General features: G+C 42.3%; 1 protein-coding gene across 1 annotated transcript; it reads right to left on the bottom strand.

Moving 5' to 3' along the window:
- Positions 1-613: 613 nt before the first annotated feature.
- Positions 614-20,180, bottom strand: LOC117559515 (zinc finger protein 583-like). Its single transcript, XM_034236307.1, has 2 exons — positions 19,696-20,180; positions 614-2,577 (listed from the first exon to the last, which is right to left on the bottom strand). The coding sequence occupies exons 1-2, from the start codon at positions 19,886-19,888 to the stop codon at positions 1,319-1,321; spliced, it is 1,452 nt and encodes a 483-aa protein (XP_034092198.1). The 5' UTR covers positions 19,889-20,180; the 3' UTR covers positions 614-1,318.
- Positions 20,181-21,435: the final 1,255 nt, after the last annotated feature.

Genomic DNA, 21,435 nt, shown 5'->3' with positions numbered 1-21,435 from the left:
AGAATCCAGCAGAGTGGACCGTGCTGTTCATCCTATGTAATCTATATGTAAAGATAACAGTCTATATATTTAAGATAAAGCTGTGAAACAATCTCAATAATTGGCAGCAAAAATGTAAGGTTTTTTTAATTGACATAAAAGGATACATGTTGAGATAGGAAGTTCTAATATCTTAAGAGAAGAGCTTGAATATTAAAAAACACAAACTCTTTTGGCTCCTTCCTGTCTTTCTACTTGGTCTTTCTTGGCTTTGTACTGGCTATCTTCTAGCTCTATTCAGGTTTTTGGAGTTTTTTTCTAGCTCTGTCACTGATCATGATCAGAACCTGAAGGCTCTATACGGACTATCTTCTGGTTCTTTTCGGGATCCATCCACTATCTCTTGTCTCTGTCCAGTGAATTACACTTTTGTTACTGGAGCAGGTAAAGCATACAACAGATACTTTCAGCATTATCGGAGCACAAAGTGGAAGCTTGGATGAAACACAGCAGACTTCTAAACAATGAACACCTGCAACTTGGAAGAACTCAAGTTGGGTTTAATGCGTTCTAATATTGCAATGCAAACCCATGATGTAATGACAGTAATTAAGAATAATTTAGTCATTGAATGCTCATTTCAGTAGATTTATTCAAACAAAACATAAACATATTGGACATGGCCTCACGACTGTAAACTCTTCACATTCTGTTGAAATGGTCAATTACTAGCCATATCTTACACATTGCTGTTTTGAATCATTAATATGTGGATGACAGTTGAACTGGATGATGTAACATGTATGCCATCTGCTGGAAAGAAGACGTATCGCACTGTTGGCGTTGTTTAGACAACAACAACGGAATGAAGCTCTCATTTCATAAACAATATTTGAGTACAGACACCGTCCTGCAGAGAGCACACTACCCAACAGCACGTTTTTGGTCTAGCATCACTTTACAACACATTTGCATTAAGACACTAAGACTAGCTGGTCCCTTGTAAAGGTGAGTCCACCTTAAATGAGCAGTCGGTGATCAGCAGGTGAAAGGCAGGACACTGGAACTTGGTCCTGAGGAGATGTAACGATTATTAAACAAGAAATAGTCGAGTCAAGGGGTCAAAGAAAATGAAGATTTGTGATTATTAGCGAATCGGTTGCAGGTGGGTGAAATCAGGCTTAGGGAGCAACGTATTACATGTAATGGCATGAGGTCATCAGGATACAAAATAGATGAATGTATTCCCTGACAGTTACAGAATCGGCTGACGACCAACACACTTATGTCTTTTGAAACGATTATGCCATTTAAATATTTTGTCACAAAAATTGCAGCTCTATTTTTCCTCTCCTGTGTGGACTCTCATGTGTGTCTTTAAACTATCACTCCGTGAAAAAGCTTTCTTACAGACTGAGCAGCTGTGTGCTTTCTCTCCTGTGTGGACTCTCATGTGTTTCTTTAAATCTGCACTCTGTGAAAAAGCTTTCTTACAGACTGAGCAGCTGTGTGCTTTCTCTCCTGTGTGGACTCTCATGTGGTTCTTTAAACTATCACTCCGTGAAAAAGCTTTCTTACAGACTGAGCAGCTGTGTGCTTTCTCTCCTGTGTGGATTCTCATGTGTTTCTTTAAATCTTCACTCTGTGAAAAATCTTTCTTACAGACTGAGCAGCTGTGTGCTTTCTCTCCTGTGTGGACTCTCATGTGTTTCTTTAAATTTCCACTATGTGAAAAAGCTTTCTTACAGACTGAGCAGCTGTGTGCTTTCTCTCCTGTGTGGACTCTCATGTGTTTCTTTAAACCATCACTCCGTGAAAAAGCTTTCTTACAGACTGAGCAGCTGTGTGCTTTCTCTCCTGTGTGGACTCTCATGTGTTTCTTTAAACCATCACTCTGTGAAAAAGCTTTCTTACAGACTGAGCAGCTGTGTGCTTTCTCGCCTGTGTGGATTCTCATGTGTTTCTTTAAATCTCCACAATGTGAAAAAGCTTTCTTACAGACTGAGCAGCTGAATGGTTTCTCTCCTGCGTGGACTCTCGTGTGTGCCTTTAAATGCCCACTCTGTGAAAAAGCTTTCTTACAGACTGTGCAGCTGAATGGTTTATTTTCAGCACTAGGTTGTGGATCACTGACAGATTCATGTCTATTTTTCAGTGAGTTTGAGCCTGATGCAGGTTCTCTGGCCTCCTTCCAATCAGCACTGTCTTCAGTGTCAGGTTCAGAAGAGTCTCCAGTGTCGTCCTCAGTCTTTGGTTGTAAACTGCTCTCTGGATCTGAGCTCCTGGCTGGTTCTGGTCCTCGACAGTCATCTCCATCAGCTTCTGTTTCCATGTGTTCAGTTTGTCTTTGATGAGGCTGAGAGGACTGAGGTTTCTCTTTATCATCTTCACTCTTCACAGGGTCAGGAGTGAAAGTGGCCTTGGTGATCTCAGCCTCCCCCAGCTCCTGAAGCTGCTCTCCCTCCTGACTGATCCTGAGTTCCTCCTGTTCCTGCTTAATGTGTGGGGGGGGCTCTGGGTCCTCCGGGTCCAGACTTGTGCTCCACTCCTGCTGGTCAGGGAGAAACTCTTCTTTAACCACCACCAGCAGCTGGACATCTGCAGGAAACAGGAAACACACAGTCAGAATAAACTGTTAACCTCTTAAGCCCTGAGCCTGTTTTTAAGGTTTCAGGCTAAAAAATGCTATGCCCAAAACAAATGACTATAACTTAACTTCTAAAAGGGTTATATAAATAATTTATTTTATCAAAGCAAGGTTACATCTGTGAGTTGGATGTAGAAGTGTCAGGATCAATATAGATATTTCTCAGTCAGAGTAAATTCAGATGGAACATAGTAAAAAAAGGTAAATTCTTACCTCCGCCTAAAAAAAAAACATTACTTATAGTGAAAACTACTTTTGAATGTTGGGATAGTAGACTAAAAGCTTTAGGAATCCAGAGTATAACATAATAAGTACCCTGTATCAAGATTGAGGCCAAACAAGTTAAATGTGACCTTTTTAGAGAGGTTTAGCAAAAAGTAGTCCAGGCGGACTGACCTTTGGGCACATTTTGATACCATCAGTGCCATTTGACCTTTTTCAGGTACCATACTGTAAAAATAATGTTATTATCACTATAGGTAATCATTCCATCCAAATACAAGTGTTTTAAAAAATATATATATATTTTTTTTAATTACATTTTTGTTTGTATGTAAATGGTGTGTGTGTCTGTGTGTGGACTTTGCCACAGTCCTTACATGTTTATCACCCGACTAACACTTCTAGGAAGGTGTACTTACACAATAACAATTAGGAAACATAGGATACATTTGTAGGAGCAGATTTATTTCAAAAATAACACTAAAAAACTACACTAAAACCGAAATAACACCACAAGCATTTTTTTTGTAAACACTGGCAAAAAAGAAAAAATGTACACAACCTGAATGTGTTTAGTGTTTTTGAATTGAGGCACCAGGCACTTAGTGCAGTAGATAGGTCTTCACCGTTGTGTTGCCAGCATCAGAGCACCTCCTGAGCGCGGTGGCATCTTCCCCATAATACTTGGGAATGCATACGAGTGATGATGGGGGGAGTGGTGGTGGTGCTGCTGCAGGGACTTCACCCCTCATGTCTGCAGCAAGCTGCTCCCTGAAGGACTTCTGGGTGTGTGGTTTCGTCCTGCCGGGTCACCCCTCATCTTGTGCAGCTCCTTGTGGAGAAGGAAGCGGTTCACCACTGCAATGTCCGGAAAATTGTAAAAAAAGGTCTTGTACCATTTCATGGTTTTGTGGTGAACGCTGTAGTACCCAATCAAAGCATCGGACACATCCACGCAGCCCATGCTTCTGTTGTAGTCCACCACAGTGTCAGGAACGGTAACAACCTTAGTCTGCCACACACCAGCCCGTTTTACTTTCCTCCTGACAGTCTGTCCACTGAATCAGAAGATGCAGAGGGAGGCTGAGTTAGTACTGGTGCAGACGTCCGGCGGCGTAGCTTGGATGTTGATGGCTCTGGGGCAACTGTATGCTGATCTGATGCACGTCGTAGCTCGGATGAGGCAGATGTTGATGGTCTGTGATCCAGAAGCCATTTGATACTTGTCTTCATTACTGTGAAAACAAATGTGGAAAAAACAATTACTTTGATTACTTCACTGGATTATTCTTTCAAAAATGTAACTCAAATCAGAAATAATTCCTCCATTTAGCACATATATACACATAAATATATATATATATATATATATATGTGTATACTGTTATTTCACACACGCTATAGTAGGGCTGTGCATCTTCACTGGTCTCACGATTCGATTACGATTATCCTGTCAACGATTCGATTCAATTCGATATCACGATTCATACCAATGCGTTGCATCCTCAATTTTCTATATTACTGCACATGGCTTATTTTTCATCAATGCATACATGCAGTAAATACATATGAACTCTATTTTTATTATTTAGAAAGTGCTTCAGAAATCAATAACATAAATGTCTTGACATTCATTTATAAACCAAAATAAATGAATTGTATAGGTCTAGCCTCCCTATATATATGTGTGTGAAGTTGTTCCATCCTCAAAAACAAAAAAATAATGCTTCTGCAGTCTAGCTGCAGCTTCTAGCAACGGTCTTCTGTTAAAAAAAGGACACTGAATGTCCTGAATGTGGCATCACACACAGGACTTGAGTCTGAACACAGCAGACAACAGGAGTATTTACAATAGCATATACAAACAAAAATACTGCATGTGGGTGCACACTTACATTCTCTGTCTTACTGTTACATAAATCCCATGAATGTATGAGATTAAGTTAGCTTCATTATATCTCAGTGATTAAGTGAATAATAAAGTTTCTATCGGGTCACTATCAGCCTGTCACTCATTATTTTCAGGGAGGGGGCGGGGTTTGGAGGAACGGAGAGGAGACGGTGATCGCGGAAGCTTTTTTCCTCCTGCCTTCACAAACTTTACACACGTATATATCGTCTGAAAATTGCTAGAGGACATTCATACTTTGCAATCCAAGACTTAATTAAATCCACCAAAAACCTGACATGATTGTAACGCGATTATTTTTGAAAAACATAAATCCCTGTGCCGCAGCGACACGGAGTGATTCAGAGCGGGTCCTTCTGCTGTTGGTTCTGGACTGGTGTTCTTGTGTTGGTGGATAAAGCAGACCGCTCCGTGTTTGGTATTGCTGTTTCGCTGTCACGTCTGTTCCCTGATCTCTGCGTCACCGACCGATTTGATATTAAAGTGACAGAAAAAAAAAACGTTATAGTAAAGCCGCGGCCGGAAAATCAGGAAGCAACGTTACTACGCTATAACCGATTATCTTCCGTCACTGCATCGAGACCGAATCGTCCACGTCCGCATCGCAATGCATCGTAGAAACGATTATTTCCAACACCCCTACGCTATAGTGTATATATATATATATATATTTAATAATACTGCTAATAGTCCATGTATGTAGAACTACAAAACAGCATCCATTTGGCGTGTGTGGAATAACAGTATATATATATATATATATATATACTGGGTTGATATACAATACAGCTTTATTTATATACTGCCGTGTTATAGTCACGAAATACAATTCATCTATTTATACGTTCACCAACATGATGTTGCCATTGTTTTAGTTTCTCACGGAACGATAACGCTACAACAACAAAGGGGCGTCCATTTTGTATTTTTGCGAGTGTGGAATTACTATAGATTACACCAAATACACAACTAAAAGATACAAACAGAGAGAGTACATACCTTTCCTGAAGTTCCTAATCAGGGTTGCCTGCTGTTGTCTCTGTGTTCGTTGCTGTGTTGTCGCTTCGCTGTGTTGTGTTTGTTGCTGCTGTGCTGGAGCGGTTGTGCGGCTGCTTCTGCTACGTCTGTGCGTAAAGCAGCCGCTGCTGGCATTATTCATACTACGCAGGATCCTATCTCTGGAACCCATTGGTCGATTTGGGTGATTGACACCTTTTTTGAAACTTTGGAGCCAATAGAATCGAGGGGGAGATAGTAAATCCCGCTTTACACTTACGTCAAGGAGAGAGAGGCTTGCGTAAACAGCACGTGAGAAAGCCTAAACCCCGGACTGCAAAACTTTATACCTACTCTGCGGCCATGAATGTAATGATGGATTATCAGGAACAATTCTAAAGTTATTCCCTTGAACACGACTTTTGATCACAAAACAGCAACGGTAAGACATAATTATTTTTATGGTTTAGAACACTGTTGTTGTTTTCTTGCTCTGTTCTGGCTGCTAGCTCAGTGAGTTTGTGTCCTACCGTGATGATACTTATATCAAAATAATCTGTGGAGTATCAGCTTTCAGCTGATATGTAGTTTATGCAGAACATATTAAGTTTTAAAGATCGTTTTTGCTAGTTAGCACCGGAAGTAGCATCAGCCTGTTTTCACTAAGGGCTAATGCTAACGCTTCTTGTGAGACTTGTGTTTTGTTTCGGTAAAAATGGCTCATATCGTCAGGTAGCTGAGTTTTTTCCCGTTATTTGAGTATAAGACATTCATAGGTTTTTAAATATTAAGAAGCCCTCAGACGCTGTCTCCTGCCGTGACGCGTTTTTCTCCCCGGTATCGGGGGGACCGGGCTTAAGAGGTTAAGTGTTGGCATTTAAAAATCTAATCACCATTACAATGGGAGACATTTTGCAGCCCTAATTAATGCCTTTGTTTATATATTTTCAAATTATATTTCTTAGTCCCACCTATTGTGTATTTGTGTTGGCTCAATTCACCTTATGTAGCCCCGCCCCTTTCCACTTCCAGTTAAAACGTTTTTTTTCTTCTGGCATAGCACTAGCTGCAATGTAAACAATTAATTGTATTTGGGATCGTTCACTATACACTACGCCTGTAGTGTTTAATGTATGATGTTTCTTGAATATTTCGTATGTTGCATTTTAAGTGCTGTATATGTTCAAAGTTGAGCTTGTATAAATGATTATAGATGAGGGAACCTGCTAAATATTAAAATGTGTGTGTTTTATATACAGTACCAGTCAAAGTTTGGACACACCTTCTCATTCAATGTTTTTTGTTTATTTTAATATGTTTATACTTTGTAGATGAATACTGAAGACATCAAAACTATGAAAGAACACAAATGGAATTATCTAGTTAACAAAAAAGTGTTAAAAAAAAATCAAGAATATGATTTTTATTTTAGATTCTTCAAAGTAGCTTCCTTTTGCCTTGATGACAGCTTTGCACCCATTGCTTCTCTCAGTCAGCTTCATGAGGTAGACACCTGGAATGGTTTTCAATGAACACGTGTGCCTTGTCAAGAGTCAATGTGTGGAATGACTTGCCTTCTTAATGTGTTTGAGACCATCAGTTGTGTTGTGCAGAGGTAGAGTTAGTGCACAGTGGAAAGCCCTATTTGACTGCTGTTTTAATCCATATTATAGCAAGAACGACTCAACCCAGTAAAGAGAAACGACCGTCCATCATCACTTTAAGAAATGAAGGTCGGTCGATCCGGAAAATGTCAAGAACTTTGAATGTATCCTCAAGTGCAGTCGCAAAAACCATCGAATGCTATGATGAGACTGGCTCTCATTGTTTGTTTGTATTGTTTGTAGCCTTTATTTAACCAGGTGAAGCCCCTTGAGATCAAAAGATCTCTTTTTCAAGGGTGACCTGCAGGACATTAGTTACACATGTAACATAAAAACAACAGAACAACAATAAGGATGACATACAACATAATGTACAGGGTACAGTTTACAAACTCTATTTACAGTGACAGGTACCATGAGTATCAAACAGCATGTCACCCAGCCGAGTTTTAAAATGATGCAGGGGAACCAAAGTGCTTAGTTTTAAACATGTTTGCAGACTGTTCCAATTTAGTGGAGCTGCACAACTAAAAGCTTTCTTCCCTAAGACAGTCCTAGCACTTGGCACATTTAATAAAACAACATCATGAGATCTCAGGCAATATGTACTTTCAATTAGTCGAGAGATCAGAGAGCAGATATAAAAAGGTAGTTTACCCAACATGGCTTTGTAAATGAACATGTACCAATAACTGAGCCTCCGTACAGTTAGTGAAGGCAGACCTGCCTTGGCATACAGGGTACAGTGATGAGTAAGTGCTTTATAGTTAGTAACAAATCTCAGGGCACTGTGATAGGCGGCATCTAACTTTTCCAGGCAATGGGCAGGTGCATTCAATCACCATAGTCCAGCACAGGTAAAAAGGTCACAGTGACTAGCCTTTTCCTGGCTTCAAAAGAGAAACAGGACTTGTTTCTGAAAAAGAAACCTAGTCTAACCCTCAGCTTTTTAAGCAGGTTATTGACATGAAGTTTAAAAGTAAGACAATCATCAAGCCAGATACCTAGGTATTTATAACTGGTAACCACTTCAAGTACTTGTCCTTGCATAGTAACAATATCCAAAACAGGCTCTGGTGTCTTTTTAGCTTTTGAAAATAGCATTAACTTGGTTTTATCAACATTTAAAATAAGCTTAAGTTCAGCAAGCTGAGTCTGAATAATGTTAAAAACAGCCTGTAATTTAACACCAGCCTCCTTAATGGAGGGACCTGCACAATACATCACGGTATCATCAGCATAAAAATGTAAAGTAGCATCATCCACATTTTCACCTAAACTGTTGATATATATGGAGAATAAAAGTGGACCTAAAACAGAACCTTGAGGAACACCATTAGCAATGTTTAACCGCTCAGAAGACAGCCCATCAAAGTGAACACATTGGGACCTTTCAGAGAGGTAGTTCACAAACCAACCCACTGCATGGCTGGATATGCCGATACTGAGTAGCCTCTGCTTTAAGATGCGATGATCGACGGTATCAAACGCTTTGGAAAGGTCAATAAATAGAGCTTCACAACTCTGCTTATTGTCTAAAATACTCGTAATGTCATTCACCACTTTCATTGTGGCAGTGATGGTGCTATGTTGTTTTCTGAAGCCTGACTGATGTTTGGACAGGATATAATTTTTACATAAAAACTCCTTTACCTGTTCACTCACTAAGCGTTCGAGCACCTTCGCCAGAACTGACAATTTAGAGATTGGCCTATAGTTATTTAAAATAGTTGCCTCCCCTCCTTTTAGTAAAGGCAAGACATAAGCTGACTTCCATACTTTTGGAATTGCATTTGTGCTGAGGGAGAGGTTAAAAAGAGTAGTAAGAGGAAGAGCAATAAAATCTGCAGCTATCTTTAAAAAGAAAGGTTCTACGTTGTCCGGGCCAGCCGGTTTCTTAGGATCTAGCTTAGATAAGGCTTCATGAACAACATTGACAGTAAAAGGAGTAAAACTGAAAGGGTTTTCCAGACCACATTGTTCAAAGTCACGGATTGGGGTGTTCACAGAAGCAGAGTTAATCACAGAATCAAACATAGAACCGCAGGACACAAAATGCTCATTAAAGCAATTTAACATAGTGGCCCTGTCCGATATAGTGCCAGATGCTGTGGTAAGGCACGGAGGTAGCTCATTACGGATCTCACCGGTGGATATCGATTTTATTGCTTTCCAAAATTTCCTAGGATTATTTAGGTTTTCTGTGGTAACTGACAAGTAGTACTTCGACTTTGCACTTTTGACATTTGAAGTGAAGCTATTCCTTAGCTGCCTAAAACGCAGCCACTCTACCTCTGAGCCTGATTGCCTAGCCTTTGCCCAGGCCTTGTTTCTCTCATGAAGGAGACTAGACAGCTCAGCAGAAAACCAAGGATTGTCTCGTCCCTTTACTCTAAATGTACGCAGGGGTGCATGTCTATCAATGACCTCCATAAAACCAAGATAAAAATAAGACCATGCAGTTTCCACATCAGCACACAGATCGATTTGACCCCAATCAAAATCAAACAGATCATGCACAAAACCCTGCTCAACAAAATGTTTTTCGTCTCTCTTAATGATAATACGAGGTTTAACCTTTTGGACCTTAGTGTCCCTAATTGTGGCTACAACACAGTGATCGCTCAGATCATTTGCAAATACTCCCACAGATGAATATTTATGGGGAACATTAGTTAAAATGAGATCAATTAGGGAGGATTTATTAGGGGACTTAATATTTGGGCGGGTAGGACTGTCAACAATCTGAGTAACATTCAAAGAGATACAAAGGTTTTTTAAATCCTCTGACACTGCAGTTAACCAGTCCCAGTTAAAATCTCCAAGTAGCACTATTTCCTTGTAGTCTAGTTGTGATAAAAGATTTGCTAGTGAAGACAAGGATTATTTGACAGCTGAGGGGGGTCTGTAACAACTCACTACCATGACCTGTTGACCCTTTGCTATGGCTAAAAATTCAAATTGCTTACTGATCGATTTGGAAACTAATGTGGTTACACTGAACTTATTCTTAACATAAATGGCAACGCCACCACCTTTATTAGGCCGGTCGGTACGATACACATTAAAACCATTTAAGGCAATGTCAGAGGCCAAAATAGATTTGTTTAGCCATGTTTCTGATAAGACAATGACGTCAGCGTCAGTCGATTTTGCCCAGATACGGACAAAATCTAGTTTACCTAACAGACTGCGCACATTCAAGTGGATGAAACCCAACCCAGACCTAGCTTTAAAATCAGCAGGAGTAGCGATCTGACTACTACTACTGGGCGGACCAGGGTTAGGTTGTACATTTCCTGATAGTAATAACAACACAAAAACCAGGCATCTTTTCCTCTTAAACGACACATACATTGTCATCTAATTTAGAATCACCGGAAAAGTCTGCGAGAGTGTGATTAGAGCTTAAGAAGCAGTCCTGAAGAACCATCATCGCAGGAAAATAAAAAAGACAAACATATGTTGTCGAGCAGATTGTCTGTGACAAGGCAACCGGTAATTGTTTGAGCAACACATCCGAACCTTTGCAGGGGATGCCCACTGCGGGTGGCAGAACAGACCTGAATCCAGTAGTCTTCTCAGAATGAATAGAGATCTTCTCATAGTCCAAAACAGTTAACAGGCACAGCAGAATCCCGATATGGGCCATTTTCCCAGACCAGCACACAGTATCCGCGATGTTCCTGGAGCAAAATCAGCACAGCAGCAAAGGACAGGCGAAAACAGCAGCGTGGAAGTGCTCCGGTCCCTCCGTGGTATCCCCGGGGTGAAAGCAGGCCTCTGCAACAGCAGAACCAGGACAGGTGGAAAGCAGGCCCCAGCGGTGGTAAAATCCTCCTCCGCACAGCAGCACACGCCCGGTGGAAGCAGGCCAAGCCCGAAGCGTGGATCCACTCCGTCTCTCCGCGACGACTCTGGGGTAAAAACCTCTCCAGTACAGCCGTATTATACAGGTGGGAGCAGGCCTCCGTAGATCGCAGATCTCAGGCAGCAAACAGGTGGAGCCGCTCCGTCTCTTTGCGACGAAGAGACGGGGGGTCCTCATGAGGACCCCCCGGGAAAGGAAGAGCAAGAGTTACCTCTGCTGCAGAGGATAAATACATCAGAGTTACCAGCCTCAGAAACCGCAAATTAAAAGCACCTCAGATTAGAGCCCACATAGATGATCAAAGAGCTCAAGGAGCAGACAATATTAAAGGTCCCATGACATGGCCATTTCTACTGATCATAATTCCATTGTTGAGGTCTACTAGAATAGATGTACATTGTTCAATGTTCCAAAACCACATTGGTTTCTCATAAAGCATCTCTGTATAGTATGTGTATTCACTCTGTCCTACACGCCTTGTTGGAGCTCCTGCTGCTCCAGCTGACTCAGATAAGGAAATATATGATACATTATGATGTGATATGCTTGCGGACTGTAGTGTTACTTTGATCCGGTTACTTATGTTGTGGCAGATATTTAAATAAGCTTTCTAAACGCTAATGTTATATTAGTCAGATTGCTCTGAAGATGGGAGGTGATATTCTATTAATGTTCACGTTCACACAGTCAGTTGATTTGCCGTCTTTCCTGCAACAGCAGTTTTTCTGTATTTCCTTTCTCCTGTAATATGACTTGATCGCTTTAAACTCCGCACACTGAGCTCTGATTGGTCAGCAGGCAGTGCTTTCACTGAGTTGAGCTCTTAGCCTGCAACCTAACCTGCTCTGGGGCAGGTTAGCCGCACAGCATAAGTTACCATGGAGAAGATCTAGCCTGCTAAAAAGAGAACCTGCGTCGTAGGACCGGAAACACCGAATTTTCCCTGAAGTTAGCTCGCAAAGCGAAAATCCTGCTTTGTAGTACAGGCCTCTGGTGGTCCAGTTTTCACGGCTTTATTTTGTTTCCCATAGGGTATTTATTTGATTTCTGGTTAGGGGAGGGAAACTCTGGGTCCTACGGCCCGTGGTGTGGCTGGCTCGGGTTACCTCCTTCTGTTTGTTTCTTTTGGCCAGTCCTCCAGACCTCTTTTCGTTTGCCGGATTGCTTGTGTGAGTAAACGGCTGTACTTCAATAAATGATCGTAATCAAGTACTGGTTTTTGCGTGTATTATTTTATGTTGCGGGTCTCCCCATGAGCCACCACCACAGAGTAGAGAGCGGGTCGTAACAATAGACATGTATTTTCTGTGTTAGAGTTTTACTCTCTACTGGGTGTACTTTGAGGGGTTGTGACTCTGCAGACCGTTTGCAGAAAACGCTACATAACACACAAGGGGACGGGTAATAACAGGAAAAGTATAACATGGGACCTTTAACATGCACTGTTCAGAGGAGACAGCGTGAATTAGGCCTTCATGGTCCAATTGCTGCAAAGATCCACTACTGAGGATGAACAACAAGAAGAGGAGAATTGTTTGGGCCAAGAAACACAAGGATTGGACATTAGACCAGTGGAAATCTGTACTTTGGTCTGATCGGTCCAAATTAGAGATTTTTGGTTCCAACCTCCGAGTCTTTGTGAGACGCACAGAAGGTGAGCGGATGGTTTCTGAATGAGTGATTCCCACTGTGAAGCATGGAGGAGGAGGTGAGATGGTGGTGGGGGGGGGCGTCTGCTGGTGTCACTGTTGGTGATTTATTCAGAATTCAAGGCACCCTTAACCAGCATGGCTACCACAGCCTTCTGCAGTAGCCAGCAAAATATAAATCATATTCTGGATTTTTTAACACTTTTTTGTTTACTAGATAATTCCATGTGTTCTTTTATAGTTTTGATGTCTTCAGTATAAATCTACAAAGTAGAACCAATTTAAATAAATACAAAACTTTGAATGAGAAGATGTGTCCAAACTTTTGACTGTGTCTAATACTAGTGTATATCTCTCTCAAAATATATATTCTGTGTATATATATAGAATATATTATAAATACATGTTGGCAATAATTGATTGATAAGATTTTACATTCATTTATATTAACGTTGTAATTACCTAATGACCTTTGTACTAGTTCCCCTATTCTTTAACAAGTAACATTTTAGATGTGTTTAATTTATTATTGAACATATGTATTCATTGATTTCTTTATGAATTATCCTTGCGCAATTTGAATTAATCCAAAGTATTTATTTGTATTTGCTTTTTCACATTTAAAAAGAAAAGGTGAATAAAGAAGCACATTAAAAATAAATTATCAAATGATGTCACATTTAACCAACTAGTGCCTACATGTATGGGTAATATTTAAATCAGTAAATTAAATGGCATATTATTCAATGTATGGATTTTTATAAATATATTTATTTTTGGTAGGTTAGCTTTTCCGTAATACATTTTAATTATCATAATAAAGTACATGTGTCTAATAATAATGAAAGCTTTAGCGCAAGTTCAATAATGAAGACCTAACACGAGTCACTTACTCGTCACTCTATGGCTCCCTTCCCCCCTCATTAAATACAAGGGCGTCACCCCTCAGCAGCCAATCGCTGCACATGCTAAATTCCTTAAATGCCTGCTCTTCCTCCCTGTCAGTTGTCATTGCAGATGATCACACGCAATGGTAGTTGCAATACAATACTCCTTCTCGTGAGAAGAACCGTAAGAAACAACTAGCTCAAGATGTCCAACTCGGACAATTCGGAACACGAACCTTCTCTGGAAGTCTCCGATCCCGGTTCGGCTCCCCACAGCGGCTTATCAACAGAGGCAGACTTCCTCATCGCCCGGCTCCTGCAGCAGGGCTTTCCCACAGCCCCAGGCCTCACTCTCTCTCAGCTGCGAGAGCTCTCGGACCAGGTCTCCAGCGTAGCTCCCCAGTCTGGGGCAGCAGCTCCAGTCAGCTCCCCAGAGAGCAGGACGAGGCCGCAGCCGCGGAGGTAAAAAAGGGCAGGAAGTCGAGCCCTCCAGGATCCCGTCCCCCTCCAAAAATCCACCCCTTCTCAGGCTCGCCAGGCAGGGAGTGTCACACCCCTTATGGAGAGTAGCGCGGCCGGCTCCCTGCAATCCCTGGCTAGCTCCATGATAGCTATCGATGCTCGCCTCCAGGCTCTGGAAGACTCCGCCACAGGAGCTTCAACTTCCGTTGCACTCAGGTACTAGTTTTAACGAAAATGTTTGCACTCACCCTTACACAGGGTTGGGTTGTAACGGAATACATGTAACGGTGTTACGTAATCAGAAGAAAAAGAAAAATCAGTAGCCTATATTCAGCTGGTGTTACATTTGAAAAACGAGTAATCTGAGTGCAGTTACTTTCGTAAACCTGAAATGAATACTTATTGGAATTATTGGTGGAAAGTTTCCTCACAATATGTAATATTCATTACCGGCAGAACCGTGTGCACAGCGCTGCAGCGTATCTGTGAGCGAGAGATGCAGCGTGTCCGTGAGGCCCCGCCCCGCATGCAGATGAGAGAGAGAGAGAGTTCTCTTTCAAAACATATTGGAAGGTAGAAACGGAGATGTTTAGATAAAACGTGGAAGATAACGTTTATGTAGAATTTATTTATTGTCGGAATGATGACATTTATAACGGGATCAAATCTAACTGAATGGCCTGCTGACTGCCGAATGCATGGGGCAAGTAACTGGGAAAAGTTTTAAAAGTTATTACATTGTTTCAGATAATAAATAATAATGATAATGCATTCTATTTAGGGGCGCCTTTCAAAGCACCCAAGGACACCTTACAATGCATACAATTTTCCAAGGAAAGGTTTTAAGACAGTACAAAGGATGCAGTCTGGGTGAGTTTTTGTTTTTATGTGCGGTGCAGATGAGAGAGCTGTCCAGAATGACACTAAAATGTTGTGTTTGTGCTCTTCATAAGCCATTAAAACAGTAAAATACGGGTCTCCCGTTCACCAAAACATACCCATCTGTTATGGAAAAGAAAGTATTCTAAAGAGAAAGAAGAAAGAAAAGATAAAAAGAAGAGGAAAGAAGAAAAAGAAAAGATAAAAAGAAGAGGAAAGAAGAAGAAAAAAGAAAAAAGATAAAAAGAAGAGAAGAAAGGAAGTATTCTAAAAGTAATCTGCCACCGGTACCGGCGGGATTGTGGTTAGTTTCTGATGCGCAGAAGAAAAATCTGGCCCACCCTATATTTTTACAGGCCCACCCTAAAGTACATTTCTGCCTATGCTACTGGTCCGCACAGCAGCAACAACCAATCACATGAATCTCCCGCCCCCGACATACAAAGCAATAGCAATGTTAAAAGGAAGTAAACTGGATATAAAATCCCCAAACAGGCGAAAACCTACCAGTTTCACCCACTGTCTCTGCCACCTCCCTCCATGCCTCGCTCCTCTGGTTTGTATCCCGGTAGATGAACAGAGACTGATCATACAGCACCGGGTGATTCACTACCGCTATAATGAATTTTCCCTCAAATTTTTGGAATATGAGGAATTACCTGCGTAGTCTCTCCCAGCATACACGCGGTCTGATTGGCTAGCGCTTGTACTGGTAGATTTGCATAAACGGGATTTCATTGGCTGACGCTTCTGCCGAGGCGCCAAAAGTTGAACATTGCTCAACTTTTTGAAGCGAGCAACGCCAGCAAACGCTCCACGTCGCTTCCCAAAATACAGTTCTGCTAAAAGTGACGTCACCCCATTCAAAGTGAATGGGCAGAAGCGTTTGGAAGCTGTAACGCACGCCACCGTGTGGACGGGCCGTCACGGTGGCTCTGCACCAGGAACATCAACAAAAAAACAAAAAACAAAAATTAAATAACTAAAAACATTCTGGAATATTACCCCTCCACTCCCATCAACATCCCTCAGCTAGCAGCTGCGCTATCTACTCACCCAGATTCCGTGTTTGTTGACTATCTCCTGTCAGGGCTCTCCCAAGGCTTCAGGGTAGGGGTCCTCCCATCTCCCACAGTGACTTTCGTAGCAAGAAACTTACAGTCAGCCGCTAAAGAACCCAACATAGTTTCCCAGCTCATCGACAAAGAACTTCTCAAAGGATATATAATCGGTCATTTGAGCTCCTCCCCCTTCTCAGTGTTCCGTTCAAATCCCATCGGAATAGCCACACGTAAATAAAAGGCTGATTTTCGATCTGTCCGCTCCCTGCTCCGGCCCATTCTGCGGCGTCAATAGCATCATCCCTCCAGATCAGTTCTCCCTTCACCATGCCTCAGTGGATAATGCAATAAAGATGATCAAGTTCACAGGGCACGGAGCTCGGCTCTCCAAAGCGGACATTACCGATGCCTTCAAATCATCCCCATTCATCCGTCTCAGTGGAACTTGTTCGGTATTAAGTGGGAGTCCAAACTCTATCTTCGCCGTTCGCCTGACCTTCGGGTGCAGAAGCAGCCCCCGCATCTTAAATTCCTTATCGGAAGCGCTCTATCGGATCTTGCTGAACATCGTCAGAATCCCCTCCGTCCTTCACCTACCGGACGACTTCCTCCCCATAAACCCGCCACAGGACAGCTCAGGGATCTCACTGGCCAAGCTTAAACACTGCTTCAGGAGTGAGGTGTCCCTCTCTCCAAAGAGAAACGTTAGGTCCCTACACACGCTGAGAGTTCTTAGGCATCATCCTCGACTCCATAGACATGAAGGCGTCTCTCCCCTCCGACAAATTGCAGCGCATCCGGGACATCACTAAGTCATACTGCGAGCAACAAGTTATCACAAAACAACAGTTGCTCTCCCTTCTCGGACACCTCAACTTCGCCATGCACGTCATCCCCCAGGGGCGCTCGTTCATCTCCCGCCTCCTGGACGCAGCATCAGCGGTCGACAACCTCCATGACTGCGTTTTCTTAGACGAAGGCTGCCGCTCAGACCTTCGGTTCTGGTCCCTCCTGCTCGCCCACTGGAACGGAGTTACTTTCTTTTACGATGGCCTCGTGCGTTCCTCTGACTCAATGAGGTTCTTCACGGATGCCGCCCATCCATGGGTTTTGGGGGTTTCTTCCAGGGAGAGTGGTTCGCAGGGTCATGGCCCCGTCAATTTCTACCTCAAGCAAGTTCTCATTAAATCCGGCCTATCACCCGGCATATCAGGTCTCTCTACCTCATCCCTACAACAACTAGGACGGTGGTCCTCCTCTGCCTTCACAACCTTCATTCGTCCGGACATCTGCGCCGTACGGGCTTCCCAAAGATCTCTCAGACCCTAACTATGGTATCTATGCATATAACTGGTGGTGGCTCATAAACACATTCATAAGTATACATGTCTCACTAAGGTACCTGATATTCAAACTGCATTCCCGTCCTAGTCCGCGGGCCCCGCCCACAGGGAATAACGTCTCGTCTCACGCGCACCTACACGTAACGGGCTTCATCTCCTGGACACAGGTATCCAAATCTCATGCCCTTGCTCAAATGTGTCAGTGTAAAATGTATATCCTGCGAAGTCAGGCGTGGACTCGGGCCACCGTACACTTCGGTGTCGTGGCTTCGGGCCACCGTACACTTCGGTGCCAGTTACAAAACAAAGGCAATAAAGAAAGAGGAAAAGAGTAAAGAAGGAAAAGATAAAGATATATCCTGCGAAGTCAGGCGTGGCAGAAGGCCACCGTACACTTCGGTGTCAGTTACAAAACAAAGGAAATAAAGAAAGAGTAAAGAAGGAAAAGATAAAGCTATATCCTGCGAAGTCAGGCGTGGCTGAAGGCCACCGTACACTTCGGTGTCAGTTACAAAACAAAGGAAAAGAAAAATAAAGAAAGAGAAAAAGAGTAAAAAATAAAAAAATAAAAAAATATCCTGCGAAGTCAGGCGTGGCGGAAGGCCACCGTACACTTCGGTGTCGTAGCTTCGGGCTACCGTACACTTCGGTGTCGTGGACGTTGGGCCACCGTACACTTCGGTGTCAGTTACAAAACAAAACCGTTCGACCTTCGGGCGGCGTAGTCAAGCCCTGCTAGCCAGGCAGGCGACCCGCAGGTCGTTTTCAGATAAGACCGGCACTGATTTCGGCAGTCAGAGTCTCAGCATGACCCGTAAGCTCCGGCAGTGATTCCGGCCCAATGCCGCTTACATATGTTAATCTATTATCTTTAATTCCCAGATCACCAGTCACCCCACAAGGTAAGCAACTCAGTTCATCTCAGTATTTCATACTTCACTGGTTTTGGGGATTTCATCGGAGCAGTTATTTCCCTCCTGAATGATTATCCTGCAAACCGGGGCCTAATCGCCAAACACCATTACATTATCCTGTTGTATTATCATGGCAATCATTTCATTCATATGACATGTAAACAATAAATATGTAATTCTTACATCACGTCTCTCCGGTTTGAAATGAAAGCTTTAGCACAAGTTCAATAAGGAAGACCTAACACGAGTCACTTACACGTCACTCTATGGCTCCCTTCCCCCCTCATTAAATACGAGGGTGTCACCCCTCAGCAGCCAATCGCTGCACATGCTAAATTCCTTAAATGCCTGCTCTTCCTCCCTGTCAGTTGTCATTGCAGATGATCACACGCAACCCGCCTCCACCCCTCTCGCCTCCTGTCTCCTTCAGGACAAAGCTAAACCTTCCTCCTTCAGACCGGTCTCACCTACTCATCACCACCACCAGTGTCTAGACCCCGGGGATTTCATCGGAGCGGTTATTTCCTTCCTGAATGATTATCCTGCAAACCGGGGCCTAATCGCCAAACACCATTACATTCTCCTGTTGTATTATCATGGCAATCATTTCATTCATATGACGTGTAAACAATACATATGTAATTCTTACATCACGTCTCTCCGGTTTGAACTTATATACGGTACTTTAACTTGTAAATCCAATCAAAGTTTATTTATAAAGCACATTTAAAAGCGATTTTTGGTCGGGCCAAAGTGCTGTACATGTAATAAATACTACAATCACATAAAAACACATTACTACAATCACAATAAAAGACAATAAATTACAACAGATATATAAAAAAACACAGGGAAAAGTCAGGAGTCGTGCTCCGCTCTGACTAAAAGGCCAGGGAGAATAAGTGTGTTTTAAGAGTAGATTTAAAAACCCCTAGGGTCTGGGCCGACCTCACGTGGAGGGTCAGAGTGTTCCAGAGCCTAGGGCCAGCTGCTGCAAAGGCTCGGTGCCCGGGTTTTGAGCCTGGTCTTGGGCACTATCAGCAGCTCTGGCTGGGGTGTAGCGCTGGAGGAGTTCAGCTATATAGGCCGGAGCCAGCCCATTTAGGGCTTTCAAAACAATAATGGAGTATTTTCACAGTGTGGTGTTTGTACTTTTACTTCAGGATCTACTACCTGCAGCAAGTGCTGATAAAGGGTCTAAAGTGTTATTACTGTGATAATAAAGTGCTACTGAAGAGTGTAAAGTGTTAATTAAGGGTAAAGGGAACAGACCTGCTCTGTGTATCCGAAGCTGAGGCTGTAAAACAGCGTCCAGAAGTTTCTGGAGTCTCTTGTTCTCCTCTTTGGAAAGAGACAGCTCCTCCTCGTACTCGGCTATCGTTTTTTCAAACAAAGCAAATATCTCTTCAGCAGCAGCAGTGAGTCGCTGCTTCTTCAACGACAGCAGCATTTGGACTTTACTCATGTTTACTAGATCACCTTTTTCCTGCAAGCTCCGTGAAACACACCGTTTCTCTCTCCATCAAACTCTCAATCTGACTGGCGTTGCTAACGTGTTTCCAGCTAGCATGCTAAGCTAGCTCCTATAGTCCGAGGTAAACGCTCCAGAAAAAAGAGCACACAGTCCATTCAGAGGTTTATCCAAACACACAGATGATGGATCTGTAGTGCTGGAGCTCACACACTCTTTCTCAGAGAGAGAGAGAGAACCGTAGCGACGAGACGCCGTTACCGAATAAAATGTGGGACGAACAACTGGTGATATCTTCTTCTTCTCTTGTTTTTGGCGGATTGCAAACAACTTAAAAAGGTGCATACCGCCACCTACTGTACATGAGTATGTATCATCACATCATTCCAACGCTTTAACCTATGATCTAAACAAAATTAAAATAAATCAATCAATCAATAAAACCATGAAATAAATAAAACAAAAATACAAATCTATGTTCTTTCCTGACCTAATGTTAAATTATTTTTCCTACCCCAGTTTCACTCAATAATTTAAGCAGTGCCTTTCTGGTAGCTCTTACTCCCTCTCCTTTTGTTCCCAAAACACCAACCACACTCCATTCCCTCTCTGCCTCTAAAACTTTAGCCTTTAATTGTTCTCTTTCCGCTTTATAGATGTCACAATGTAACAAGATATGTTCTACATCTTCTTTTACTGCACAGTTCCCACACTTGTTACTGTCACTTTTCCCCATGATATACAGCGTACTATTCAAAGCTGTGTGATTTATTCTGAGTCTAGCCATCATGACTTCCTCCCTTCTGTTTCTTTCTTTATGAATATTAATTGTAATTGTACTTTGTACTTTGTGATAGTCCTTGCCTTTCTGGTCTTTCTCCCACCTTTTCTGCCAGATCTCCATCCCTTTTTTCTTAATGACTGCTTTTCCTTGAGTTGAACTGGTAATGTTATTTGCTTTTGTAGTGCACTTTTTGCTCATTTATCAGCACACTCGTTCCCTTTCACCCCCTCATGTGCAGGCACCCAGCAGAAATGCAGATCTATACTGCCTCTGTGCAGTCTTAACAGGCTATGATTCAGTTCTATGAGAATGTCTTCTCTGGCAGTTGATGTTGATTGTATGCTTTGTAATATGGAAAATGAATCTGTACATATAACCACCCTATCTGGTCTGACCTCTTCAACCCACTGCAATCCAATTATTACAGCAAGCATTTCTGCTGTATACACTGATAATTGATCAGACTCTCTTTTTAAAATAGATATAAAGTCTGGGATGTATATGCCAACGCCAACACACTCTTCCTTGTTCTTAGAACCATCTGTATAAATGTGTAGGTAATTGTAGTACTTTTCGTTCAGATACATACTTGTTTTAATTCCCACTTCATTTATTTGCCACTCTTTTTTCCTTTCTCCAATATTCATATCTATTTTAGCTTCTGGGGAAAGCCATGGGGGAACACTGCTAAATGGGGTTGCTTTGGCAAACGTGATATTCTCCACTCCATATGCCCTCGTTCTCTCCTTACTCGTCC

The sequence above is a fragment of the Gymnodraco acuticeps genome, unplaced genomic scaffold (genome assembly GCF_902827175.1).
Source record: "Gymnodraco acuticeps unplaced genomic scaffold, fGymAcu1.1, whole genome shotgun sequence".
In the NCBI taxonomy this organism is placed as follows: Eukaryota; Metazoa; Chordata; class Actinopteri; order Perciformes; family Bathydraconidae; genus Gymnodraco; species Gymnodraco acuticeps.
This window is presented reverse-complemented; position numbering and strand designations above follow the sequence as displayed.